This window comes from Electrona antarctica (genome assembly GCF_951216825.1).
Source record: "Electrona antarctica genome assembly, chromosome: 24".
NCBI classification, from domain to species: domain Eukaryota; kingdom Metazoa; phylum Chordata; class Actinopteri; order Myctophiformes; family Myctophidae; genus Electrona; species Electrona antarctica.
Window position 1 is genome coordinate 5,900,538 of NC_136803.1, and position 27,333 is coordinate 5,927,870.

The 27,333-nt window shown below is 40.6% G+C and overlaps 1 protein-coding gene across 4 annotated transcripts in view; it reads left to right on the forward strand.

Moving 5' to 3' along the window:
- Nucleotides 1-23,748, forward strand: part of pspc1 (paraspeckle component 1) — a 36,423-nt gene extending 12,675 nt beyond the window's left edge. For 2 of the 4 annotated variants that reach the window (XM_079495450.1, XM_079495451.1), the window contains exons 8-10: nucleotides 16,132-16,180; nucleotides 20,677-20,828; nucleotides 22,466-23,748. In XM_079495450.1, the coding sequence (XP_079351576.1) occupies nucleotides 16,132-16,180; nucleotides 20,677-20,828; nucleotides 22,466-22,675 (411 nt within the window). In that variant the 3' untranslated portion in view covers nucleotides 22,676-23,748. The remainder of the gene's footprint in view (nucleotides 1-16,131; nucleotides 16,181-20,676; nucleotides 20,829-22,465) is intronic. The other 2 variants (XR_013789142.1, XR_013789143.1) reach the window with 2 other exon arrangements.
- The last annotated feature ends 3,585 nt before the right edge of the window (nucleotides 23,749-27,333 follow it).

Genomic DNA, 27,333 nt, shown 5'->3' on the forward strand with positions numbered 1-27,333 from the left:
TTACTTCAACCTAGATTAGAAAGTACTCTTCTCCTCTCAGTATTTTAGTTAAAAGAAAGGCATGTTTTTGTTGATTAGCAGCACCCATAGATGTGTATATAAGAAAGGCTAGATGGCTCACCCTGGCCAATGGAGAGTGACGTCGCTACGTGGCGGCCATCTTACTTCGGGCAGCATAACATTGTCTATGGGGCAAGTATTTTTTAAATAACCATAACTTACTCAATTGTCAACCGATTTTCAAATGGTTTGGTTTGTTATAAACGGCAGATGTCTGCATATGCTTTTATATGACGTTTATATAAAACAAATAACATTAAGCAGATAAGCATCCTGAATCATAGCCACGTTTTATAACGTTTGTAATAAACCAACCCGTTTGTAAATCTGTCAAGATGTGAGGGAGTTATGAGTATTTTTGTTTGAGCTGCCATTGAACATACTGTACGGGTAGCCCCGAGGCAAGAGGGCCGCCGGGTGAACTACGTCAGAGACTCAGAGCCTTGAGCCGTCTAGCCTTTATATAAGTCTATGGGTGCACCAGCAGCATATCATTTGTGCACACAGCCAGCCACCCACCCACAATTCCAATCCGCACACAGACATGCTAAATGTAAGTTACACTGACCAATGAAAAATTGTAGTTGAACTGGACAGTATTTTTTGGAGCATCTGCCCAAAATGGGTGCATTCAGTCTGAAGCCCTGTGATTAGGGTTAGTGACTGACATGTTTGTTTAAAGATAATTGATCAGGCTTCTTTTGATCCCCTATATTGTTTTGTTTTGTTACATTTTATTTAACCTTTTTATGGAAATGTTAATGTTTTGGGGTGGAATAATTTGGGGAATATTCAAATGTGGCAACTTTACATTTAAGGGAATATGGGACTTCCAACAGCTATAAAAGAAGTATAGGGTAATGATTAGACAGTTGGGATTCAAAGGAATCATTTGAGGTACATCTCAACACCACCAGTCTTCCGTGTATTAACATGCAAGTGAATTCCACGGTGTGTTCGATCCCTTTCACTGAGCTGTGTCCCTCCTTGTAAAATCCATTATCGAGACACGGATTACGTAATTCCACACATAACCGAAACTTGGGGCTAAAACAATAAAGGTGTGTGCCGTGATTAAAACCCTCTTATGGCCACCATAATTAACAGTAGATTGTGCCTTCTACCTGCACTATTCATATGTTTAATTCGTCATTTTAATGCCAATAGAAAAATCTGTGACATACACACTATCTCATTCTAACATGGTAATCCTATAGTATTATACCCAGTCCTGATAGTGGCGGTAACGTCACCATTATGCTGATTTTGACCAAATAGAGCGAATCTGGCGATGTAATTTCCTGTCCACGTGATCACAACATCCGCTAGTTTTCTCCACTGTGTTACAGTCAGATGTCCGGGATGCTAAGCTATCATCGTTTATTTTAATAACTAAGTCAAATTAAGCTGTAATCAAGCCCCAAGGGCAGGATATGCATACACGCCATTTTGGAAAGAACTTGGGACCCCTTCCCTACGTCCTTCACAGGTGTTACCGATGATTCTGGTCAGACAGAGTCAGGGTGCTGCTATTGTGCATGTTGGCTCACTGGAAACACTCTGCTACCCCAGTGGGTCTCAAAGTGTCCTTGAGTGGGTTCCAAATGGCCCCGTACGGGTGTGTAACTGAGTTATGGGGGTCCTTGAAATTAAAACGTTTGAGAACTACTGCACGCTAAATGGGACAGAGCCTTAATTAGTATCATGGGTAACGCCTGTGAAGGAAGTAGGAATAGTTATTCTGTCTGCATAGAGCCCGTTGCCACATTATGACGAACCAGTGCTCTGCACATGTGAAAAGAGAATGCACTGTGCATGCAGAGGGTTGTAATCATGCTGAATTCCGATTAAATGGGATGCTGGCAAAATCAACCACATGTAAGGAATACACTGCACACATTGAATGCTCAGTGCATGGTTGCAATTCAGCTGGAATATCTATTAAATTAGGATGTTCTAACCAAAGCATGCCACAAGACCTATTATTTTCCATATGTGCATGTTTTCCCCAAAATAAGTTCATAATTATATTTTATAAGATTTTATTTATTGAAATTGGCCAACAGAATATTTCCCAAATCCCATAGCTTAATTTAACATTCCAGGACTTGCGCAACCCTAGAATTGTCACGTTATTGTTGTATAATACAATAATACCACTAAGCTAGTGTGGTATCATTATATTATTATCAAACCTTGACAAGCAGAGAATATGAAAAGCTCCATGCCAGAAAATTCCACCTTTTCGAAAATAAAATCATCATAACCATTTTAAAAATGTGTATCTTAGCGCATTACTTATGTCAAGGCATTACTTACAATATGTTTCTGTGCTCTTTTTGTTTTAGCTCATGATTTGTAATAACCTAGAGAATGAGTTGGGCTTAGGCCCAAACCACACCAATGCAACTAGTCGCAACTCCTTGTTTTAAGGACATGTCCCACCAATACAACTCCTTGTTTTAAGAACATGTCCCACCAATACAACTCCTTGTTTTAAGGACATGTCCCACCAATACAACTCCTTGTTTTAAGGACATGTCCCACCAATACAACTCCTTGTTTTAAGGACATGTCCCACCAATACAACTCCTTGTTTTAAGGACATGTCCCACCAATACAACTCCTTGTTTTAAGGACATGTCCCACCAATGCAACTCCTTGCAACTGCCATTGGGGGTAATGGTTTCTTGCAACTACTCGCAACCGTTTGGTTGCAAGGAGTTGCTTGGCGAATCATTGGTGTGGTTTGGGCCTTAGTCAAGTAAATTATATGTATTGAGGTAAATGAAGAACATATTAAATACTTCTCATAGTTTTGTAACAACACAAGACCTTATAGTATACCCTATATAGCAAGAGATTTGACATCTCATCATAAATAAAACTGCTGAATTGTATGAATGAATTCTCAAATGGCCAAGTCCCTACTGTTCAGAGAGTGTGCATGCACTGTAGACGATGCTGAAGTGTGTGTGACTTGATGTTGTTTTAATCTGTAATAACTTTTCTCCTCCAGTCCTTTGCTGTGTTGAGAGGTTCCCCGGAGTGTGTGTGCGCGTGTGCACACACACACACACACACACACACACACACACACACACACACACACACACACTAACGTACTGGTCACATCTTCTGTTGTACCTCTACCTCATTGAATCTCTAGATCACAAATGTGCCGATTTGACCTCGAAATTGGTCAGAATGGTCTGGTCACCCAACACGGGAATGTTGGCGGATTCAGTGAGGAAAGAACATTTAACCTACTGATGATTTGAAAAGTTTGCTGTCACTGAAATTGTGGGTCACCAATCAGGGCCCAGTATGCAAATATGGGGAGGGTTTATCACCATATTTTTTAGGAATCTTTTTATCCGCCCCTTGGAAATGCACCATCGTTACTATTACTTCTATGACACTATTGCAGTAAATACAATTTCACGTTGGGATTTTCACCAGACATTCAAGATAAGGAATCTTTATCTTAACCAATGTTGGCAGTCTCCAAGCAGAGTAGCTTAATTTATTTGACTTAAATAGTTAATTGAAGCTTTAATTTTATTTAAAAATATTAATTATTATTATTCACAGTAGTTTCTAGGGGACATGATGAACTGACTGACTGTCACACATAGCATTGCTATTGCATTGCTATTGTATTGTTATTTTTTTACACTGATTTAATTTCACAAAGAAAATCAACTTCCAGATCACATGGCATATCTATCTCACATAAGGGCACACGTATGTCAACATGCCTTATTTATTGGAAAATGTACAAAGGTCACATGGCTTAATGACATATATTTATTAAAACATTCTACCACACAGGCTACAATTATTTAGATTTCCCAATGGGACAAAATAGTGTGCAATTTTTTTTGCAAATACAAAAGGGCTAACCCAAAACGTAAAATTTGTCACCTTTTTGGCCCAAGACATGTATATGTCAAACAACAATAGTAACAGATGATGTAATCAAAATGGTAAGAACCAATGGAATTAGCCCTTCGCTAAACCTCACCCCAAAAGCAATCGTCCAATGCAAATCCAAATGTGACTAAATTTGACTGAGGGGCTGCCATTGGATTTTTTTTAAATTTTTGTTTTTTTCATGTCTTATGAAAGCAGGGAATCATAGCTTCAAATTGACATTGGTTGTTCAGTTTGGCCCACCAGTTTTGGAGATATGGCTTATAGAGTAATGTCTTGCAGAAAACGGCGAGTTGAGAAAACAGGCTTGAAAGGTTCACTTCTGTGGACTCTAACATTACACCTAGTTACATGTTTGGGCATTTATTTCATATTTACATGTCGATTTCAGCTCTGACACTTATTTCAGACATGCTCTAGTATGTGAAGAGTCTGCCTGTGCTATTAACTCATTAGGGTTAAAAAAAAAAAAGTTCTCTGGTGAAAAGCTGTAATTTGCACGATGGCAGTCTCTCAGTCAAATCTGGTCACAAATGGTTAGCAACCATTGCTAAGGATGGCAAGCTTTCATCACCTCATAGCTGTCAGTGTTATTTTGCATGGCTGTGCTGTTGAACACACACACAGCTCAACGTTTGGAAAGTTAGACTGACCCACTATGGCAATAATACTAATCACCGTAGTCTTACCGTGCATTTCGTGAAAACTACTGTCGGACGGTCGTTAAAGTTGATTGAGTTGGATACTGTTTCTCCCTCTTAACATTTCCTCGTAGATATAGTTTACTGAAATAATGTCATGTACATGTGTCCAGTGCATAGCCTACTGCAGGCCTTGTTGACTAGATTTAAAGGACATTTTGAAGCTCTTGCTACTGAAATTATCGATTATTTATATGTGGAAATCCCGTCATTTAACATGCATCTCAATGGGTGAGAAGGACAGCTTGCCATCGCAGAGTGGAGTGGGTGGGTCTTAGCGAAAGGCTAATTGAAGCAATTAAACCAGCTGAATTCAGCTTTTTGAACGATTTGGATTCATGTTAAATGTGATTGGATCATCGTGCCCCCTTTTATTTAGGCCAATATTTTCTTCTCAATTAAATTACGAATGTATTGATGATATTGCACGCCTTTTCTTATATGAAAGTAGATTATTTTACATGCCATGTGTATGCAGTAATGTTTACCTGAGTGTAGTGTTTGTTTGTTTGTCTTATGTGTGTGTGTGTTCTGTCCTGTCTCCCTCTGTGTTCAATGTGTCAGTAACTGCTTTATTAACAGCAGAGGACGTACTCCTGTGAAAATTTTATTTAACCCATTTTGGGCGGGAACCCCTTTTGGTGTTGGCATTATGTTATGCTTTAGCTATTGAAAAATAGCAGATCTACAAGCTCATAGCGTGCCACCAAGTGGCGCGCTACGAGCTTGTAGGTCTGCTATTGTTTTTTAAATCGAAGAACGACTGACATAGAAACATAGCTTTTTCAGAAAACTGTCAGGATGTAGAAGACATTTTTAGAATCTGATCTCAGGTCAAAATGGGTTAATTTAACGGATTAATACTATTCTGGAAGGTATTATATTCTGCATCCACCTGAGATCGCAATTGAAAGAAAATGACTAATTTCTAAATAAACTAAACAAACACCTATTGTGTATGGAATATACATACATATATTGGGTTTAATTTCAAGGACCCCCAATAACTAAGTGTGCAAATGTGACCCAGATGTACAATCTCAGTTAAAACCAGTAAGGGTCCATTTTGGTTTTGGACCCTGGACCCCAATTTGAGAACCGGTGTATTGTAGACCATTTCAGGCCATCAACGATAAAGCCTGATTTATACTTTGTTGCGACGGGTGTCACCCACTGAAACGAGACGTTCAAGAAGCTCACAGAATGTTGCGTTGTGATCTTGTTGATCTGTAGAACTAGGATATAACTTAAGTATAACTCAGGCTGTTTTGTGCACACGTTCCAGCCTTTATGACCTTCCCATTCGTAATCATGAGGTATAGTTAGGTAAAGTTAGCTTAAATTGTGGCTAATCTGCAAAAAAAAATCTTACCACTTACCCAGGGGGCAAAGGGGGTTGACCTGCATTTGTCATAACATACAAAGTTGTCCACCAGAAATAATATCTATGACCCCATAGGATCACAACCTATATGGACAACTCGGTCAATTTTGTTGCGAAAGTCCAATATGGCCGCCCCCAATATTAGCCCCTATTAGTTATAATGGGGGGTGAATAGGGCAAAATTTTAAACTGAGAGATATTTCCACGAAACTTCTCAGGTTGATCACTGATATGAATACGAACATTTTTTGTATTTCAAGTTTCCATGAAATCCAATATGGCCGCCACAATATGGCCGCCACAATATTAGCACCAAGAAAATAGGTTTTGGCTCTAACTTCTGAACCAGATGAGATAGAAATGCAAACTTGGTGTCTATTTCATGGTTTCTGACCATGAGAGACTCAATGGAATACCTATTTTTATTATTGGGTGTGTCTGGACCCTTATTGTGCATATTTACAAGATGGTGGCTACCCGAAATAGTGCTTTACCATGATTTCTACCATGATTGTTGACTGTTTTGGCAAACACAAGCAATATTAATCCATTGGCTAAGATTCATGGCACAGAAGGAACATATTTTCTTGAGCTTGCATATTGTCAAAATGGCTGCAAACATGAAAAAGAAAAGAGACATTACATTTCCTGTCAGATCCTATTACCCAGGGGGGCAAACCACCCCTTTTTGGATACCTGCATATGCCATAACATCAAAGGTTGTCCACCAGAAATATCTATGACCCAATAGAATCACAACCTATATGGACACACCGGTCAATTTCTTTGCTGGAAATCCAATATGGCCACCACAATATTAGCCCCCATTTGCCTATAATGCAGGTGAATAGGGCAACATTTTTAACTGAGGGATATTTCCACGAAACTTCACAGGTTGATCAATGATATGAATACCATAATGGTTTGTATTGGAAGTTTGCATGATATCCAATATGGCCACCACAATACTAGCACCCAGAAAATAGGTTTGGCTCTAAATTCTGAACCAGATGACCTATACATACAAACTCATGGTTTCTAACCACGAGAGATATAAATATTTTAGCCATAATTTCCCTCTATTAAGTATTATTGTTATGGGGTGTTTCTTTGCAGAAAGACATCCCTCTGGCTGTATTTTGGTTTTGTTCTACTGTTTCTGTTGGCATTTCCTCTGTTTATGTTGACAATCATCCCTGGCAGGGACGTGCATCACCAAGCCGGACATCCCTTCACTGAGTATGTATGGTCTCTCAGTGATGGTCCCCTGTCCATCTAGAGCCAGCCTGGAAATCTGTTCATGTGCCAGGGACGTGAGACAAGATGCAGCAGGAGCTTCACTCCATTCCTGACTGGGGATGCATCACCATTATCTTGGACTCTGGCTGGCATCCTGTCATGAAAGGACGCGATGAGAGAGATCAATGTCCCTGGACAGCCAAACTTGCCAGGGATCTGCCACAGGCCCTCACGATTGACTGTGTGAAAGGCCTTGGTGAGGTCGACAAACACCATATAGAGACCTTTCTGCTCTCTGCACTTTTCTTGCAGCTGGCAAATGGAAAAGATCATGTTACAGGTACCTCTGCCTCCGTGGAAACCACATTGGGATCCAAGGACAACATTCTCAGCATGGCTGATTAGCCGGTTGAGGATGATTCTTGCTAAGATCTTTCCTGTGATGTGCAGGACTCAGGAGGGCTATACCATGATGGTTATCGCAGTATGCCCTGTCCCCTTTCCTCTTGTAAACATGTACCTCCTGGTGCCTTTCCAGAAGTGGTTTGTTGGAGTGCTTTCACTGTCTCTGCACTGGTGGGGGGGGGGGGGGGGGGGGGGCTTTGATTGGCAGATGGGGAATCTTGGCAATATCCTCTTCGGAAATTGAGGACTCTCTGTTTAAGACCTCACTGAAGTGCTCTTCCCAGTGTGCTAGGATGTCACTCTTGTCAATGAGCAGGACACTTGTCAGAGGAGCGGACTGGAGTTGAGCCAGTGGTTTTGGGCCCATAAAGAGCACACAGAATGATGCATGCATCTGAGACATTCCCAGTCAGGAATGGAGTGAAGCTCCTGCTGCACATGAACAGATTTTCTGGCAGCCTTTGATACAGCTACATGATATTGTCTTGTTCATTGACATAGGCCAGGCTGGCTCTGTAGATGGACAGGGGACTGCATTCCAGTCACTGAGAGACCATCCAGACTCAGTGAAGGAAGGGATGTCCGGCTTGGCGATGCACGTCCCTGCCAGGGATGATTGTCAACATAAACAGAGGAAATGCCAACAAACAGTAGAACAAAACCAAAATACAGCCAGAGTGATGTCTTTCTGCAAAGAAACACCCCAGAACAATAATATCTTTCGTGGTTAGAAACCATGAGTTTGTATTTCTAGCTCATCTGGTTCAGAATTTAGAGCCAAACCTATTTTCTGGGTGCTAGTATTGTGGTGGCCATATTGGATATCATGGAAACTTCCAATACAAAAACATATGGTATTCATATCATTGATCAACCTGTGAAGTTTTGTGGAAATATCCCTCAGTTAAAAATGTTGCCCTATTCACCCGCATTATAGGCTAATGGGGCTAATATTGTGGTGGCCATATTGGATTTCCAGCAAAGAAATTGACCGGTGTGTCCACAGGTTGTGATTCTATTGGGTCATAGAACCTTTGATGTTATGGCAAATGCAGGTATCCAAAAAAGGAGTGGTTTTCCCTCCTGGGTAATAGGATCTGACAGGAAATGTAATGTCTTTTCTTGTTCATGTTTGCAGCCATTTTGACAATATGCAAGCTCAAGAAAATATGTTCCTTCTGTGCCATGAATCTTAGCTAATGGATTAATATTGCTTGTGTTTGCCAAAACAGTCAATAATCATGGTAGAAATCATGGTAAAGCACTATTTCGGGTAGCCACCATCTTGTAAATATGCACAATAAGGGTCCAGACACACCCAATAATGAAAATAGGTATTCCATTGAGTCTCTCATGGTCAGAAACCATGAAATAGACACCAAGTTTGCATTTCTAGCTTATCTGGTTCAGAAGTTAGAGCCAAAACCTATTTTTTGGTGCTAATAATGTGGCGGCCATATTGTGGCGGCCATATTAGATTTCATGGAAACTTGCAATACAAAAAATGTTCGTATTCATATCATTGATCAACCTGAAAAGTTTCGTGGAAATATCTCTCAGTTTAAAATTGTGCCCTATTCACCCCCCATTATAACTAATAGGGGCTAATATTCGGGGTGGCCATATTGGACTTTCGCAACAAAATTGACCGAGTTGTCCATATAGGTTGTGATCCTATGGGGTCATAGATATTATTTCTGGTGGACAACTTTGTATGTTATGACAAATGCAGGTTTCCTAAAAAAAGGGTGCTTTGCCCCCTGGGTAACTAGCTTTCTTCACAGATGTGTTCATAAAGGTGTCTACTATCACAGACAATTTTGTTCCAACCCAACCAACCCACCTTGGGAAACTTGGGGCTACCATTATCAACCAATATATAAATATAAACATTCCAAATTTCATTATACTTTAAGTAGCATGTGACATGTCAAACTAGGGGGTTTTCAAGATTCTGAATCCATTGCAAGCATTAGTTTTGCACAAAAATGCCCATCACAAATCTGATGAGGTCAGCACATGGCTATGGCCAAATTTAGCCCAAGGAGTATTTTCGTGCAAAACTCATGCTTGGAATGGATTCAGCATCATGAAAACCCCCTAGTTTGACATATGCTACTTAAAGTATAATGAAATTTGCAATTCTTTGCCTTTTATATTGGTTGATAATGGTAGCCCAACTTTCAGCAGCTGTCACAAAGTTTCCCAAGGGAGTTGGTTTAGAACACATTTTTCTGTGATAGTAGACACCTTTATGAACACATCTGTGAAGAAATCTAGTGCTAGCATTATTTTTTTGCAGATTTGCCACAACTTAAGCTAACTTTACCTAACTAGTATGACAATCTGAGAGTTTTTATTTAATTTGCCTAGTGGTTTAACTAGTTGATAGGATGTTGACAAGTGTGTCACACATCTAGCTACAACAGAATGTTGGAAATGAATTGAACCCTAGATGTAGAATTAGTCCTACCCCAACCCCTTGCATAATCATCAGTCTTCTACCCATATGATTTTTACACATCAACTATGGGCACTTCATTTACATGGCCCCATGTGAATAACCCTACGATTGATTCACATAGACTTGAATTGCTCCATGTACCATTTCTCTGATTTATTGCAGCTTGTTCAAGATATTTAGGTTTCCGGCCAGGAAACCTGTTGTTTCTCCTTCCTTTCTTCTTCTTCCTTCCTTCCTTCCTTCCTTCCTTCCTTCCTTCCTTCCTTGTTCTTCTTCGCTGTCTGGTTAGCTCTTTTTCCTTGCGCCATTTCAATGAGGCCGATTCGTCTGGTAATGATATAGCAACCACCTAAAATTCTACATTTTTACAAGTTCATACAGCTGTATAATACTACAGCTTTGCACCCTTTGCTGAAATGTAAGCCCAAATCTGAAGACACTTTAAATACACTGAGACTTAGTAGAAATTACTATCCATCACTGTGAAACTATGTGTCTTCACATTTTACCAAATGTTCTGTATACTTGAATGAGGACATCATTTTTAGTGGTAGTTTTTAAATGTATGTATTTTGATCAAAGTACAAACTTTCAATATTTTCTTTAATCATTTTCATTTTTCGGAACAAACGGACAAAAAAGGCCCAAACAGGATAGTCCGGTCTCATTCAGAGTTACGCATACAGTAGGCCTACTACAAGAAAATAAGTCTTCCTAGAAATGGAGCTACAGAAAAATATATAAAAGAAAATGAGATATAAGCCATACTGTACATTCTAAGGCTTGCAACATAGTGTACAACAAAATGACTAAACCTTTTTGAGGGGCTATCCCCTCCTATCAGGTTTAATGTTTGTTTTTAGTTCAGCCACACATTGTGTCCCTAACAAACATTAAATGCCATTAACCGATTCCGTACATAGGACGTCGCCACACGTCCTAGGGGTCCCAATCGACGTGTACATCCGACGTGTGAGGACGTCTTAGCGCATCCTCAGTGATACGGGACGAGATAAGAATATTCTGAATTTTTTCCTTTATTTGTCAGTTCGCCTTTCGGCTACCGTATGCTACACTCTAGGCAATTGTTAGCTTACCATTGACTTGGCCGTTAGCGCGGCGGAAAGAATGACTCGTTTCTCCTAATCCAGGGCGCTCTCCGTGGTGTTGAACGGATCGATATACTGGCGCTTAATTTCTGCTCATCCGTCTCCCGCAAAATATGAACGCTTTTTGGATCATATATCGTATAAATTAAAACGATCGCAATGTAAGCTAGCTATGTAAAGTCCCTCACTTCACCCGGGTGTGATTTAAAAAAAAAAACTTTATGACCAAGTAAATAACAAGTTTATAAAAAAAACCTGCAAACTATTCTAATCTTAAAACTCTACTATAGTTTTAGGGATGTACCGATGAGACATTTTGGCCGATATCCGATATAATTAACACTTATTTGCTGGGGTTATTTAATCCATTAATAAAGTGTGCCCAGCGATATATATATATATATATATATATATATATATAAACACGGAGCACCTTTACCGACGGACCGGATGTTCTGGATGTGGCTGTAGCAGCTAAGTGTAGCCAAACCACTCTAGAGGCGATCGACAACAACGGGAGGTAAGATTAAATCTAACGCGACTAGCGACTGGACAGCGGGGGCCTGTCTAACACATAACCTTTTTTTTAATAATTAGGCGGGGTGATTTAGATCGCGAGTTATTAACGTTTTAAGATTTTCGTTGTCGTCGGCTAAACGGGGGAACATTTTCGATGACGTCTCACTGTTGCGCAACATCGAGGATTGCGCAAGAAGCGATCCTAGGCTGTGGAGCGATGCGACCAGTTTTGATATCATTAATCTCCGTTGTTTTTTATCAATCTCCATCTCGGGTACTAAGTACCCGGACAAACATCTCCGTCCTGGGCCCTCAACCTGTTAACCGTTTCCGTACATAAGACGTCGCCACACGTCCTAGGGGTCCCAATCGACGCGTACATCCGACGTCCTCACACGTCTTAGCGCATCCTCAATGATACGGGGCGAGATAAGAATATTCTGAATTTTTTCCCTTTTTTTTTGTCAGTTCGCCTTTCGGCTACCGTATGCTACACTCTAGGCAATTGTTATCTTACCATTGACTTGGCCGTTAGCACGGTGGGAAGAATGACTCGTCTCTCCTAATCCAGGGCGCTCTCCGTGGTGTTGAACGGATCGATATACTGGCGCTTCATTTCTGCTCCTCATCCGTCTCTCCCGCAAAATATGAACGCTTTTTGGATCATATATCGTATAAATTAAAACGATCGCAATGTAAGCTAGCTATGTAAAGTCCCTCACTTCACCCGGGTGTGATTTTTTTTTTAAAAACTTTATGACCAAGTAAATAACAAGTTTATAAAAAAAACCTGCAAACTATTCTAATCTTAAAACTCTACTATAGTTTTAGGGATGTACCGATGAGACATTTTGGCCGATATCCGATATAATTAACACTTATTTGCTGGGGTTATTTAATCCATTAATAAAGTGTGCCCAGCGATATATATATATATATATATATATATATATATATATATATATATATATATATATAAACACGGAGCACCTTTACCGACGGACCGGATGTTCTGGATGTGGCTGTAGCAGCTAAGTGTAGCCAAACCACTCTAGAGGCGATCGACAACAACGGGAGGTAAGATTAAATCTAACGCGACTAGCGACTGGACAGCGGGGACCCGTCTAACACATAACATTTTTTTTTATAATTAGGCGGGGTGATTTAGATCGCGAGTTATTAACGTTTTAAGATTTTCGTTGTCGTCGGCTAAACGGGGGAACATTTTCGATGACGTCTCACTGTTGCGCAACATCGAGGATTGCGCAACATGCGCTCCTAGGCTGTGGAGCGATGCGACCGGTTTTGATATATCATTAATCTCCGTTGTGAGAAGAATGACTTGTCGCTCCTAATCCAGGGCGCTCTCCGTGGTGTTGAACGGATCGATATACTTGGCGCTTCATTTCTGCTCCTCATCCGTCTCTCCCGCAAAATATGAACGCTTTTTGGATCATATATCGTATAAATTAAAACGATTGCAATGTAAGCTAGCTATGTAAAGTAAACTTTTTTTTAGTGGATTGTTTCCGGGTCATGGGTTTCCGAGTAAAAGCGGCCATGTCTTTCCGGCACCCCAGAGCTCCTATTTTGAAGGACTTCCGGGACTGATTGTGTTAATCATTTTAATATTGTTTTCTTTCCAAATAAATTACAAAATATGTATGGACATTGGACATAATTATGTATGTACAGTTTTCAACATGGAAACAATTATCTCAAATAATTGCGAGTATCTCAAATAATTGCGATTAGGCGATTATGTAATGTGCCGCCTAAATATGGTAGGCCTATTTTGTGGTGATTGAAGTTAATTCTGTTGCTTTGACACTTAGGTGGCAATGTGGTCACATCTGTCTATTAGCAGCTGCTGAGTTCAGGATGAAGTGATCTATTTATTGTTTTTATTTTTCCAATGTGTTGTCGGTGCATGTTTTATCATGTTCTTTCCATGTCTGGGGAAAAATGCAGTTCCCAAGGCTCATGTTGATGCTGGCTATAAACTGGTGAATTATGTGCTATATGTAATGACATGTTTCCTTCTGGACAATGTTGGGCTGGTTTGTCTGACTTGAATTGTTTGTTGAATTGTTAACAGAATTGTCAAAAAATAGTTTCCCTCATTTGCGATATTAATGATAATGTCTTATTGCTGAGCCAAGCTTAACACAAGTCAGTGAAATCATTCCTTGCATTGTGTGTGTGTGTGTCTGTGTGTGTGTGTGTGTGTGTGTGTGTGAGACTGTTCACACACCTGCGTGTGTGTGTGTGTGATCGCGCACACGCATGTGTGAAAGCGTGAGCGCACGCATGTGAGTGTGTGTGTGTGATCGCGCACACGCATGTGTGAAAGCGTGAGCGCACGCATGTGAGTGTGTGCACGCGTGTGAGTGCGTGTGTGTGAGCGTGTGCGCATGTGTGTGAGCGTGTGCGCATGTGTGTGTGCGTGTGTGTGTGTGTGTGTGAGAGAGAGAGAGCACATGTGTGTGTGTGTAGAGGGAGAGAAAGAAGGGAGTGATGTTTGTGTTATTTAGGGATAGTTTGTATGTTTCTAGAATCCTTTGCCTTCCTTACAGTGTTATTGTGTGCTTGGAAGAATGAATGCATAATTGTATATATTCTTTGTCTTGCATCTAATGTATATATGAGGTTTTGATATTGGGTTGGGTTTAGCAATAAAACCGTAAGGAAAAACTAAAGGGGAACTAAAGCCTAGACATTTTGTGAGTTTTCAAGGGCATGGTTTATCTTATTGCATTGATGTAAGCAGCACCGATGCAGCTAAAAGAATATGCGTTGTGTTTATGGCGACTGGCGGTATAGTATTGTCAATGCTTGCACATTGGCATACATATCTCTTAAAGGGCCACTTCACCCCTTTTGCAACCAGATCATATTTTAATGTTGTTTGGGAGACAAGAAACCCTTTCCTGTTTTATGTTTTTATGTGGATAATGTGTTTTTAGATGTTTTAGTATTTCAAAGTGTCTGTAATGTCATGGACACTGGTCTCACCTCCTTCCTGGACTACATGTCCTTCATGGACTACATGACCCCTCCCCCTATCCACAAGGTTGGGTGAGTACAGCAAAGCATGATGGTAATTGTAGTAATCCAGCAGTGAGACAAGTGTCCATGACATCACAGACGCTTTAAAATACTAAAATCTAAAAACACACATTGCCCACAAAGTGTTTCTTGTCTCCCAAACATGACATTAAAATAAGATCTGGTTACAAATGGGGTGGAGTGGCCCTTTAAGCTTATTTGCTGCAGTGGTTCTCAACCTTTTCTGGCCAATGTTTGACCAGTTTTTACAGTATAGTTTGATTTCTTTGGATGCAGGAATGCTCTTTCTTTCTTTCTTTCTTAAATGTCCCTTTTTGAGTGGTGCAGCCACGCCATTGCCCATCGATGTGTATCCCTGGCTGGCTGTGTCCATTTAATGGGTCCGTCCGAGCACGGAAATACCCCCCATGGGGATCCCGACCCACAGGTTGAGAACCACTGTATTACAGCACCACGCTCAAACTCACAGAAGAGGCTTAAGTGCAAAACTCCCTGCCTGTGCAGCACAGCGCCACTGATGTGGTGGGCGTTGTACATGGACAATAATGGCGGCAGCTGTTTTGACATGTGCCAGCAGTGTGTTTTACACTTTAGGGTTTAGTTCCCCTTTGCAAAAGATCATTATGGATCAAATTGACACTTTCATAGTTGGTATTATATACTTAAAGGGGCATTCCACTCATTTTCAACATTTTACTATGTCATTATATACCTTAGAGCTGTTGTGTGGAAATAATAAAAAAAAGTCCCCCCATTCTGTGTTTCCTAGAACTGGAGGTCTGAAAAAGATTTGTTTCATAATTACAGTTCTGGGAAACACAGAATGGGGGGACTTTTTATTATTTCCACACAACAGCTCTAAGGTATATTAATGACATAGTAAAATGTTGAAAATGGGTGGTTTTCCCCTTTAATACACTATGCAAACATTTTATTTGAGTTCAAGGAAATGCTATACCAGCTAGCTTGTATGTGGTTAGTTGTATGCCTTGTATAAGCCAACAGTCATTCTACCCCATATGTGTAGCCTGTATTGCCCCAAAATCTCTTAAGTATGGCGAAATCTCTGCCATATTGGTTAACATAGGCGACCAACAGTACTGTGTGTTAGTTCTTTTCTAGTAGTGTATGAGTGTGGTGCGGTCCGTAACGATGTGTATGAGTGTGGTGCGGACCGTGCGGTCCGTAACGATCGCTGCTGGGAGGCTTTTGTTTTCAAGGTTCTTCTTCACGTTCTTCTTCCAGGAAATGAGAATGGGTGAGCTGGGCCCTCGTGGAGCCGTTAATATGGGAGGTAGGGGCCATATGACCACATAAGGACTGGTCACTACTGAAAATAACACCTTGAGACACGGAGAGTGCTCTAAATGCCACTTTCCTCTGTTTTTACACCCCTAGTGGCTGCATTTCCATGTTCAGAGTTTTCCTTTTTATCCTTTAATACATCAAAAAAGATTTGGAGCCAGTTGGGGTGTAAAACTAAAATTAGACTGAACAAAAAAAAAAGAAGTCTACTACCTGTAATATACGGTGTACTGTGGAGTGTATTATCTATACTCTGCTGGGTCTATGTTGTGGGGGTACGAGGGCGGGATTCATAGTTAAAACCTTTTTTGTCTGGTCCCTAAGCTCTCATCCTCTGTCATCTGAAGCAAGTAGCAAGGTGTTTTTTGTGTCGGCAAAGTGTTTGTAATATTGTAACCAAAATGCTTTGTAAGAATATGTTAAAGAAGGTGAAAATACAAGCCTATATATTTTTTAACTAAATCAAATATTCTAGTGTACAAACTTGTTACTGATCAGCTGCCTGCAGGGCGAGAGCCTTGGGACCAGGGTTAGGCAGGGCCATACTCTGTTACTGTCGGAGCTGGAGTCCACTGTCGGGAGGTTCATGGTGACTTTTCACCGTATCAATATAATCCAGTACTGCACACCATCATCACTATCAACAAAGCTACTGTGGGTCGTTTTTAATTGTGTTACTCATTTTTTGTACATTTTGCATATGATCACAAACTGCCAAGGAATATTTTCCATACATTGAAACGGTTTCTAACACCTTTTGATTTTGTGTGTGTGTGGGTGTGAGCGTGTGTTCGTGCGTGCGTGCGAGAGAGAGAGAGACAGAGAGAAAGTGACAGGCTAGAGTGTGTGCTGTGGAATGAAAATGTGATTTTGTTTGTTGAATTTTTGGCTTCTATTTTGTGTAGTAGAATAATAAGTAGGGCGCAAACAATTATATAGCATAAACCACTTAGCAAGGAAACTTTGCTAATTATCATCCTAAATCCCAATATTCTGATGTGAGGAGGTAATAGTGTAACAAAGATATAACGTCGCTGCGACGCGTTGAGCTTGTAGATCGGCTATTTATACTACTTGTACAATGTCACTCACCACTCTCTCGACAGTTCACCAATGTTACGTAGTGGTTGTATATATCCATTAACATGGTAACATGCCGTCCACGTTCTCACGTATTGCAACGTATTTTCATACAGCATATCCAGCGGTCATCGGCAGGGTAAAGAACTTAATCACTCCCAGTCCCACGCCAAACGTATATTCCTCCCTTCTGTTTTACTTAGTTTTAAGTTTCTCTCAGACTCACTAGCTGCCTGTTAGCAACTTTAGCGTAGCTGCCTGTAGGCTGTAGGAGATCACTGTGTTGTTGTGCAACAGGACCCAACTTCATAGGCGGCTAATTTGTGACAGATCATGGAAAATTATCCATTAAAATACTAACTCACGCACGCCAAGATTTTGTGCGTTTTTAAAAGCTATAATAAGCATATAGATAGATGCCATTAATTTATTTCCCGCATTATTTCACCCACGGTTTATCCAATATTATTTATAATATATTGAATTGACCCAAATCCACCCTAAACTGCGGTTCACCCACGGCAACCGCGGCTAAATCTGCCACCCGCTGGTCTCTAATGTAGAGACAACCGCAAATTAATACAACCACCTAAAGGTAACAAAAACTAAAAGAAAAAAGGAGTAAAAGACCATTTAGACCAAAATATTTTATTTTTGGTGAGCGAAACCGTCGTTCTAGAAGTATAAATTAAGGTATAGAACTGCAAATCATAGTACGTGCATTCACTGAATCACAATACGATATCGCGGAAAAGGCACATTGTATTGTCTCTACAATATTTATCACCATATCGTAAAAGCCCAGTCATCTTCTGTGTTGTCGTGAAAACAATGATGGGAAACTTGTCGTTTCACAACTGTATGGAATATACGTATGCTAGATGATTTTTTTTGTCACACTATGGTTCGATTGACTAAGGTGTTTACTTCCATATTTTTGGGTGTAAAGGACATTTTCCAAACTTCCCATGTTGGTAGTCTAGAATAAGGCATTTGGTCCCATGTAACGCCAGGGCTCCACCAGACGCGTTGCGTCGCCGTCGCGTGCATCAAAAAACGCACCGGTTCAATTTGAATGCCCGCGTCGCGTCTCCGTCAACGCAACGCAACGCGGGCAGTGGAGCCACCCTTCATTGATTAAAAAGGGAACAGTCCCTGACGGTGACGGAGACGCGACGCTGACGCGCCTGGTGGAGCCCCGGTGTAAGTCTGCATCCGAGCAGACTTGAGAGAGCGTCCCTCTGCAAAATTCACAGACAATATTACTGAGTCGGACTATTATTGTAGGAAGTTTGGAAGGTTCCCTTACACAGAATATGGGTGTAAAAAACAGCTTAGTGAATCGGGCCCTATATTATTGATCTCCTCATAGTTAAAGATCCACAATAGACCGGACCTCTATGAAAACGTGATGAGAGTTTGTTTTGTGTTGGATAAGGGTGAATAGTAGACTTGCAACAATGTGCTGGTTAGAATATTTGAATTTAGACTACACAATTTTGCATCTTGCGGGCAAAGCTCAAGGTAGCGCACATGCAGGCATCATAATGAGCATGTTCAAGGCAGGTAGCATTACTTAGCAGATTTTATTAATCTAACAAGTCCTTGACTGTCATATCTACTTGTAATATTCCACCATTTTTAAAGGGAATATTTCACTTTCAAACATGTTAAGGGTCATTTTAACATCTACCGAGCGTGGCACAGCTGCAGCTCACCGCTCCAAGAGATGGGTCCAATGCGGAAAACAAAATTTCACTGCGGTAACGTGTGTGACAAATCGTACGACTTTGACTTGACTTCGACTCAGGCTTTTGTGAGCACCCAAGACCGTTTTTATGTTGCTTGATTCAGTATTTATTTAGGCATTTAGGACAGGTATACTCATTTTTAACATACTTTTAACCCCTTCTTATACATTCCTATACAAACCCATTGTAACTTCAAACTCCCTTTTTTATTTTTATTTTTTTAAGATATTTTTTGCGGCTTACGCCTTTTATTGGTTTTTTGAAGGGACAGACAGTAGGCTGACAGGAAACGGGAGAGAGATGGGGGAAGACATGCAGTAAAGGCAGTGTCGGGCTCGGGAGTCGAACCCGTGGCACACTGCGACTGGATTACCAGTCGGGTGCCCAGACGGTTACGCCACCGCCTGGGGCAAACTCCCTTTTTAACCATGTTAGATTCATTGAAAACACCCGTCCTTGGTTCTGGTGACTGATGTTGTCCTAATGCGTGAGGAGACCGTGCTTTGTCAATTTTGGGAGGACAATGGTGTGTGTGTGTGGTGTTAAAAATTAATATCCAATATATCTAAATACTGAATCAAGTAACTTAAAAAACTGGGGTGCTCACAAACACGCCCAAGTAGATTACCAAACATGTTTGAAAGTGAAATATCCCTCTAAGAACAGATTGATTGGTCGTTATGGGCAGTATAATTCTGTAATCTAAACGTTTGCGTGTGTTTCTCTGTGTGATTGTGTCTTGATTGTGTGTTTTAAGGCATGTATTATATTCAAACATTGGACACCTGTCACTCATTGTAGATATTAATAGCTTTTTTCCTTCACTGGATTGCCATCTGTATGTACCTCTACTACAAAACTCATATTTTCTCTAATATTCCGCATCATATTGTGGGGATGAATGAATGCAAGACATCCTCTTGTGTTACTGCTATTTCTCTGGAATGACCAAACATGTGCACAGTAGTGGTATCATGTTAATGGTGGCGTTTTTGTCTGGTTGTGGTAGAACATAAATATGACTTGTCTGTCTATTGTAGGTTCTGGTCAAGTTTCCAACAACTACTCTCTTGCTCTCTGCCTAAAGATGGTGTGCAGTTCTGGGTTTTGTCTAATATATACAAATGTGGATGTTTTGCATTTGCATCAAGTTTTAGTTGTCTTAGCAGAGAACCTCCCACAGCTGGCTCCGCACTATATGATTAAATACCAAAAAATATATTTTCCGGCACTTCTACTATTTTGAGCCTAATGTTGGTTTTTGGTTAACACAGAATCGTGTAGACATAACTAGTACACGGCAGATGTTCTCTGAATTAGGTCGTACAGTACACTGCATTTATACTATTGCTTTGGAAATGTAAGCTTTTTAAAAAAAAATTGAACTAAGCAGCCGTTTTAAACAGCATTTCAAATGTATAGCACTGCTTGTTTTATTCATGGTAAATACATTCCCAGGGTACTACTGGTCAGATGTCTAAACATAAGGCATTCTAAACCTTTGTGACCAAAAGCCAACGTTAGCTAGCTTTGTGCGCGGCTTGTTAATATTTTGCTCCACCACATTCTGAACAAGTTCCTCTGGAGGGTGGCTGTGTGCGTTAGGTTTATTCTTCCAGAGTCACCAAACGATGCTTCGTTGTTTTGCGTGTAGATGGCTATAACGCTGCCTCTGCTGGGGCCGGCAGTAACCAAGGCAACCCTCAGGCTCAGATGATGCAGGGAATGGGAATGAGTGGAAGGGGCGGAGCCATTGGCCAAGAGGGAACTCCAAATATGGGCACGATGTCAGAGAATGGAGCCATGGTAATGTATTTATTATTGGTGCTCCCTCGTTCTCTCAAACGCCTTTGGATGGATTTTAGTCGATTTTAAAATGTTTATTTGTTGGAGGAATTGTAATGCAAGCTTTTGAATGGTGTTGGCTTAAAATTAAATGTTTATCAGAAATCCAATAGTTTTCTAAACAAAACATGGCCTAAATTGATTGCACTCGGAGCTACTCCAAAAAACACAAAATTCTAACGCAAGGAAAGAATCTGTGTCAAGCCCTAGAATATTTTAATGGTCCTATGACATGCTGCAATGATAAGTAACATTTCTAGTTGCAGGCTCGCTGTTGAGGCAATTTTCAGCTTTTCACACTAACTGTAAAGCCTAGTTTCTATTTACTGTTCAGTGCTCAGATCCGGTCTAGAGCCTGTATGCTACAGTCTACAGTCTAGAGTCTACAGTCTAGAGCCTGTATGCTACAGTCTACAGGCCCCATTTACACTGATCCTGTCTAGAGCCTGTATGCTACCGTCTACAGGCCCCATTTACACTGATCCTGTCTAGAGCCTGTATGCTACCGTCTACAGGCCCCATTTACACTGATCCTGTCTAGAGCCTGTATGCTACAGTCTACAGTCTAGAGTCTACAGTCTAGAGCCTGTATGCTACAGTCTACAGGCCCCATTTACACTGATCCAGTCCAGAGCCTGTATGCTACCGTCTACAGGCCCCATTTACACTGGCAGCCAAATCCAGCCTGAATCAGATCTTTGCCACATCCAGATTGGAATCTGATTTGTTTAAGTAAACCCAACACAAACAAGTCGCATGGAATCGGATATCTGTCTTAGACTGAACACGGTTACCTGATCTAAATCGGATTCCATGTGACTTGTTTGTGTTTAGACTTATTTTAAACAAATCGGATTGCAATCTCGATGTGGCACAGATCTGATTCAGGCTTGATTTGGCTGCCAGTCTGAACACACATGTGTGACAGATCAGATCCACTCTGGTCACTTGCAAATGCAGTCTGAACGGTCGGACCAAAAGATCACATTTGGGAAATAAATCCGATTTGAATCCGATGTGACTGCAGTCTAAATGGGGCCTAAGCTGGTTTCCGCATTTCACCGCCACCTTTCTTAGTTTCATCGTTACAAATTAAGTGCTTCATAGTGGTGCTGGTTACATGAACGCTGGACTGGTGTATCTAAGCAATGGATTTGTAGGCATTACATTTAGTTTAACTCGGGAACCACTGTCCTATAAGACCAAAAACGAATAAAAAAAGGACCTTTTCTAAATTGATTTGGAAGAGCATGAAAAGTCAGCGACGTTGTGAAACATTGGATCAATAACTAATTGGTTCGTTCCTCTCTCTCTCTCTCTCTCTCTCTGTTTGGCCACACGTCTTCTTCACATCACGCTCTGGATCTAAATTAAACCCCGTTGGATGAACTTTAATAAACCAACCTATCGTCGCCCAACGGATTTGTTTCACCGCTCACTCCCCAAATATGCCCACACACACACACACACACACACACACACACACACTATCTCTATCTATCTCTCTCTCTATATATATCTCTAACTCTCTCGCTCTCTCTTTTCATCATTTTTGTCACTCACATTCTGTATCGTTAAAATCCACAACATTGCTTCAGCAACGTAACGATCGGTTCCCACAAGCTGGCCTAATGGGGGCCCGGCCAGGGGTGGAGTCCCCTCAGCAGCAGCAGCCCCAAACGCCGCAGCAGCAGCAGCAGCCAGGGGCCACTCAAGGCGTCGGAGGAGGGGCCCCAGTAGGATTTGGCAGGGGAAGCCCTGTCGGGGCGGGCTTTGAGGGCCCCAACAACAAGCGTCGCAGATATTAAAGTCGATTAATTTTTGGAACGAGGGACTTTTGACGGTTCACAGTTTTTGCTTAACTGCCCAGTTTTAAAATGTCCTGTCCTCACACCATTATTGCCTGCTTTTTTATTTTGTTTTTATTCCCAGTAAGTTACCTACTCTTAAACTAGAGGCTGTTTTCAATCAATTCTGTGATTATATAGTTTGTTTGTTTTGTCAGGGGAGGGCTGGACACTTGGTATTTTCTTTTACAATTTTGAATTTGGTAGTTGTGACATTAAATAACTATTACTAACATAACAGGCATATTATGTTTGACCACAGTACCCCGAATGCTTTGTAGAAACACTGCTCTGCCTGGAAATATCTATTTTTTTATTTCATCCTACATCTTTTTTTTCCTTTTTTTTCTGAAAGTTGCAGCATCTGTGGTTGTAAGAGTGTACCTGGTTATTCCAGCTTTCAAATAATGGATTCAAACATCTTTAACCCATTTTGGGCGGGAACCCCTTTTGGTGTTATGCTTTAGCTATTGAAAAATAGCAGATCTACAAGCTCATAGCTTGTAGGTCTGCTATTTTTGAAAAATCGAAGAACGACTTACATAGAAACATAGCTTTTTCAGAAAACTGTCGGGATGTAGAAGACATTTTTAGAATCTGATCTCAGGTCAAAATGGGTTAAATGGTTTCCATTGAGTCCACGTGAAAGAAGTTTTAAAAGCACGTTGAGCGTTACCCATCTAATTAAACCACTAATATCCTAATAGAATACATACTTGCTCTATGCTTTAGATAAAAATAAAAGTTTAACAAGAAGCCTGGAGTACAGAAGTTTTTCGACGAAAAGGGAAACCAAATGGTACCCAAGAATGCCACGTTCAAATATAGTTCCTTCTAGAACTTAGGTATCTACTAAATATCCTCATTTGGTGTTTTGTTGTGATCATGTTAAGTCAGTAGATGAATATCTTTTCTGCTTTTGTTTCCTAAACCAAAAAGCTGTAGCACAAACTACATGAATATCCATCCATGCCGTCGTTCTATGTCTCCTCTGCTTGACTGGTTATCCATGAAATAAAAGACATGATGAACAATATGGAAGGTGTCGTTTCTCTCGTGCAAGAATGACTTCCACGTTGTAAATCAACAGTGAATTATATTATGTAATATAATATACCAGGGGTGCCCACACTTTATTGACTTGAGAGCTACTTTCAAAATGACCAGCTCAACAAGATCTACCCACCAAAAAAATTATTATCCCATTGCTGAAAGTAGTTAAACGTACCTGTGTTGGAATAGCGGCGATGGGATGGGAAATAGAGGGGGAGAAATGTAATCAGTAGGGTTTTCTTGTACTGTAACATTGTTTTCAAGAGTGTTGTGCAAACATCAGTATAGCATTACAAAGTATTTCATTGTGGGCCGAGAGGCCATTTTTGAATCAATTATTCACCTTAGTCACCTTTTAATTCTAGTGGCAGATGCCAAAAATATATATTATATTAAATATATATTTATATTTTTAGGGGAATGTCAGCCTCCTGGTAGATCGTGATCTACCTTTTGGGCACCGCTGTAATAGACGGTAACTTATTACTTAAAGTTAAATTATATAATAGTTAGTAATGTAATAACTAATTACTATACAATTTGAGTAATAATAATATTGCTATTTTACTATTTTCACAAGTCTTGGTTGTACTGTGGGCTTGAGTGTTTAATAGACTGGGTTGGGATGGAGTTCCTTTGCAGGCTGCTGATCCGAGTGCTAGAGCGGATACGGAAACAATGCAAACAATACAAACTGGGTAGCCTCGGAAACCCAGACGTTTTATTTCCAGGGAGAAAAGAAAAGTCTGGGTCCGAGTCCACTTCAATTCGGCATAGAGTAGTGCAAACATCGCTCACTCTCTGCCGATTTCTGATCGTCTGCACCTTTGGTAAATTGACATACACACACACACTCCTCTCTCTCTCTGTCGCTCTAATTAATTTGTCTCATGTCTAGCAGCTGCGCATATAGTTTCTGCCGGCGGATCCTGCCGGGAGCTGCCTATGCCATAAAAAGCATAGGTGAGTTCCAGGCTACAAACTGGGTGTTGTGACACTTCTGGGGACAAAATATGCAATTACTGGGGGCGAGAAAAAAATAGTAAAGTAATTAGTTTCGTTTGGCAGGGAGTAATATGTAAACAAAGTAATATTGGTTACTTTTTCTTATTATTACTTTTAAAGTAACTAAAAGGCAATTTACTGTCACTTTATCAGGTCAATCTTGTTGGATCCGGGGTGGATCACCTTTTCAACAAGATACTCAATGTGTGCCCAAAGTCTACCAAGAAAATATCCCCAACACCACCAACCGCCAGCCTGAACCATTGATCTAAGCAACCTTTTTCCAATCGTCTGTTCAATTTCGGTGAGGTTGTGCAAATAGTAGAGCCTCATGGCCCTATCTTGTGCCACCCTTATACTTATTTGCCACGTTTTACTATTTTGAAAATCATTTTAAAATGGTTAAACTAGCTGATCTACATCGACACGTTGTGAGCTTGTACTCGTAGATCGCCTATTTGAACTATTTTAAAGGTTTTTCAAAATGGTAAAACATTGCAAATAAGTTTAGGTGTAAGGGGTGGTGGGGTAAGGGGTAAGATATAGCAGTCTCTTGTTCTTGGCTGACAGCAATGGCACATGGTGAGGTCTTCTGTTGCTGTTGCCCATCTGTCTCAAGGTTCAACGACATGTGCATTCAGAGATGCTCTTTTGCAAACCTTAGTTTTAATGAGTCGTAATTCTAGTTAACTGTTTTTAGTTACTGTTGCTCAAACCAGTCAGGCAATTCTCCTCTGACCTGGCATCAACAAGACATTTTTGTCAATTTCTTTTCTTTTTTCAGACCATTATCTGTAAAACCCTGAAACCCTGGTTGTGTGTGAAAATCCCAGTAGATCAGCAGTTTCTGAAATACACAGACCTGTTTGACACCAACAACCATACCATTCTTACCATTAAGACCTGGAACTCATCTGTGTCAATGTTTAAACTTTAGCTATTGAAAAATAGCAGATCTACAAGCTCGGTGCCACGCTACGAGCTTGTAGAGCTGCTATTTTTGAGATCGTGAAAAGGTGCAAATCTTATATATTAACCATCTGTAGTAATTTCTAAATGCATCAAGCTGCTCCCATGTGATTGGCTGTGATTAGACATTCTATGAGTCTAATAAAGTAGCCAGTGAGTGTATTGCTCATAAATTCTCATCATGGGTGGGTGGTGCCTGGAGACTCCGCCACTTACACTGACCATATGCTCCTTGTCAGTCAAGAGCATAGACATAGAAAGGCAGACGCCTCCTTCGGCTCTGGGGCGTGAGTACTTAAGTGAGCGTAAGCTGCAGATAGACGATAATTCAAGTCATTTTCATACTCGTCTCATTTTTCATAAGTATAATGAGACGAGTAGCATGTGCTTAAATTCATATTTAGAAAAAAATTCAGATGTCAAACATTTCTGAGATGATAGAATGATGATGGATGATTATGGTCATGGAAGGGGAACCTTCTGAAAGCTTCATGGGCAAAGATAATCAACTTCAAAATCTAAAAATAAATGTCCAAATGACACCTCAGACAATCGGATAGGACTTTTCTGTTTGGATGTATGGGCTGTCAATGGGAAATTGCAGCTAGTTACCACCTTGCTGGCAAGATGGCCGGGGTGTGCATAATGCATTATGGTCAATGGAACAAACTCCTACGGATGGGGCGGTATGTTGAACGGGAGGAGTAGGAGTCGTGCTTCCGCTACACCCCCCCCCCCAATGAGGAATCTCACTGGCAGGGGCAGAAAAGTCGGATACAATAGCAGTGGAAACTCACAAAGCATAAAATAATTGGCCCGATGGCATGAATGAAGATGATGCAGCTCTTTCTATCTGAATGGCTCTGGGTTTACTTTACTGTATCTCTGAGGTGGTGGCGTGAGGTGCACATAATTATGCTTTCCTATTATTTATGATGTATTAGGTCTACTCAACTGAACACTACTCTGTTTCCAAGGGCTGGATTTAAGTGAGCGGTATAATGGTGCGGTATCTCAGATTTGATTGCAATAATAATGCTTTTGCGATCATTCTCTCCAAAATGTTACGGATGTGCGGAGGAGTGCTGTATTTCCGAATGTTGGATCTTCAGGTTGCTAATTAAGTTTGGTATTAAATAATTGTCTTGCTCTATATCGTCTCGCATGCCTTTTACGATTTTGAAAAGCAATTTTGAATAGTTAAAATAGCCAATCTACATCGACACGTTGTGAGCTTGTAGATAGGCTATTCTAACTACCGGTATTCAAAAATGTTTTTCAAAATGGTAAAAAAAAGTAGTTTAGGTATAAGGGGTTAAGCATGGACGAAAATAGAGCCCTTTGTCTCTTGTACAGGTGGTTAGCATGAGTTGTTTCCCCCAACGTATCAAAGTGGTTGGCGCAATAATTAATGCATCATATCCGTGTGACGAATCAGAAATAATAAAGTAATTATTGTCCCAGAGATCAATGCTGTGCATCCCTAATTATTACACACTCATATTTTCTCTTATATGGGCTAAATCCGTCCAGTTTAAACCATTAAGTTACTACTTGCTGCCCTCTAGTTGTCGGAAATTGCTTATTGCAGC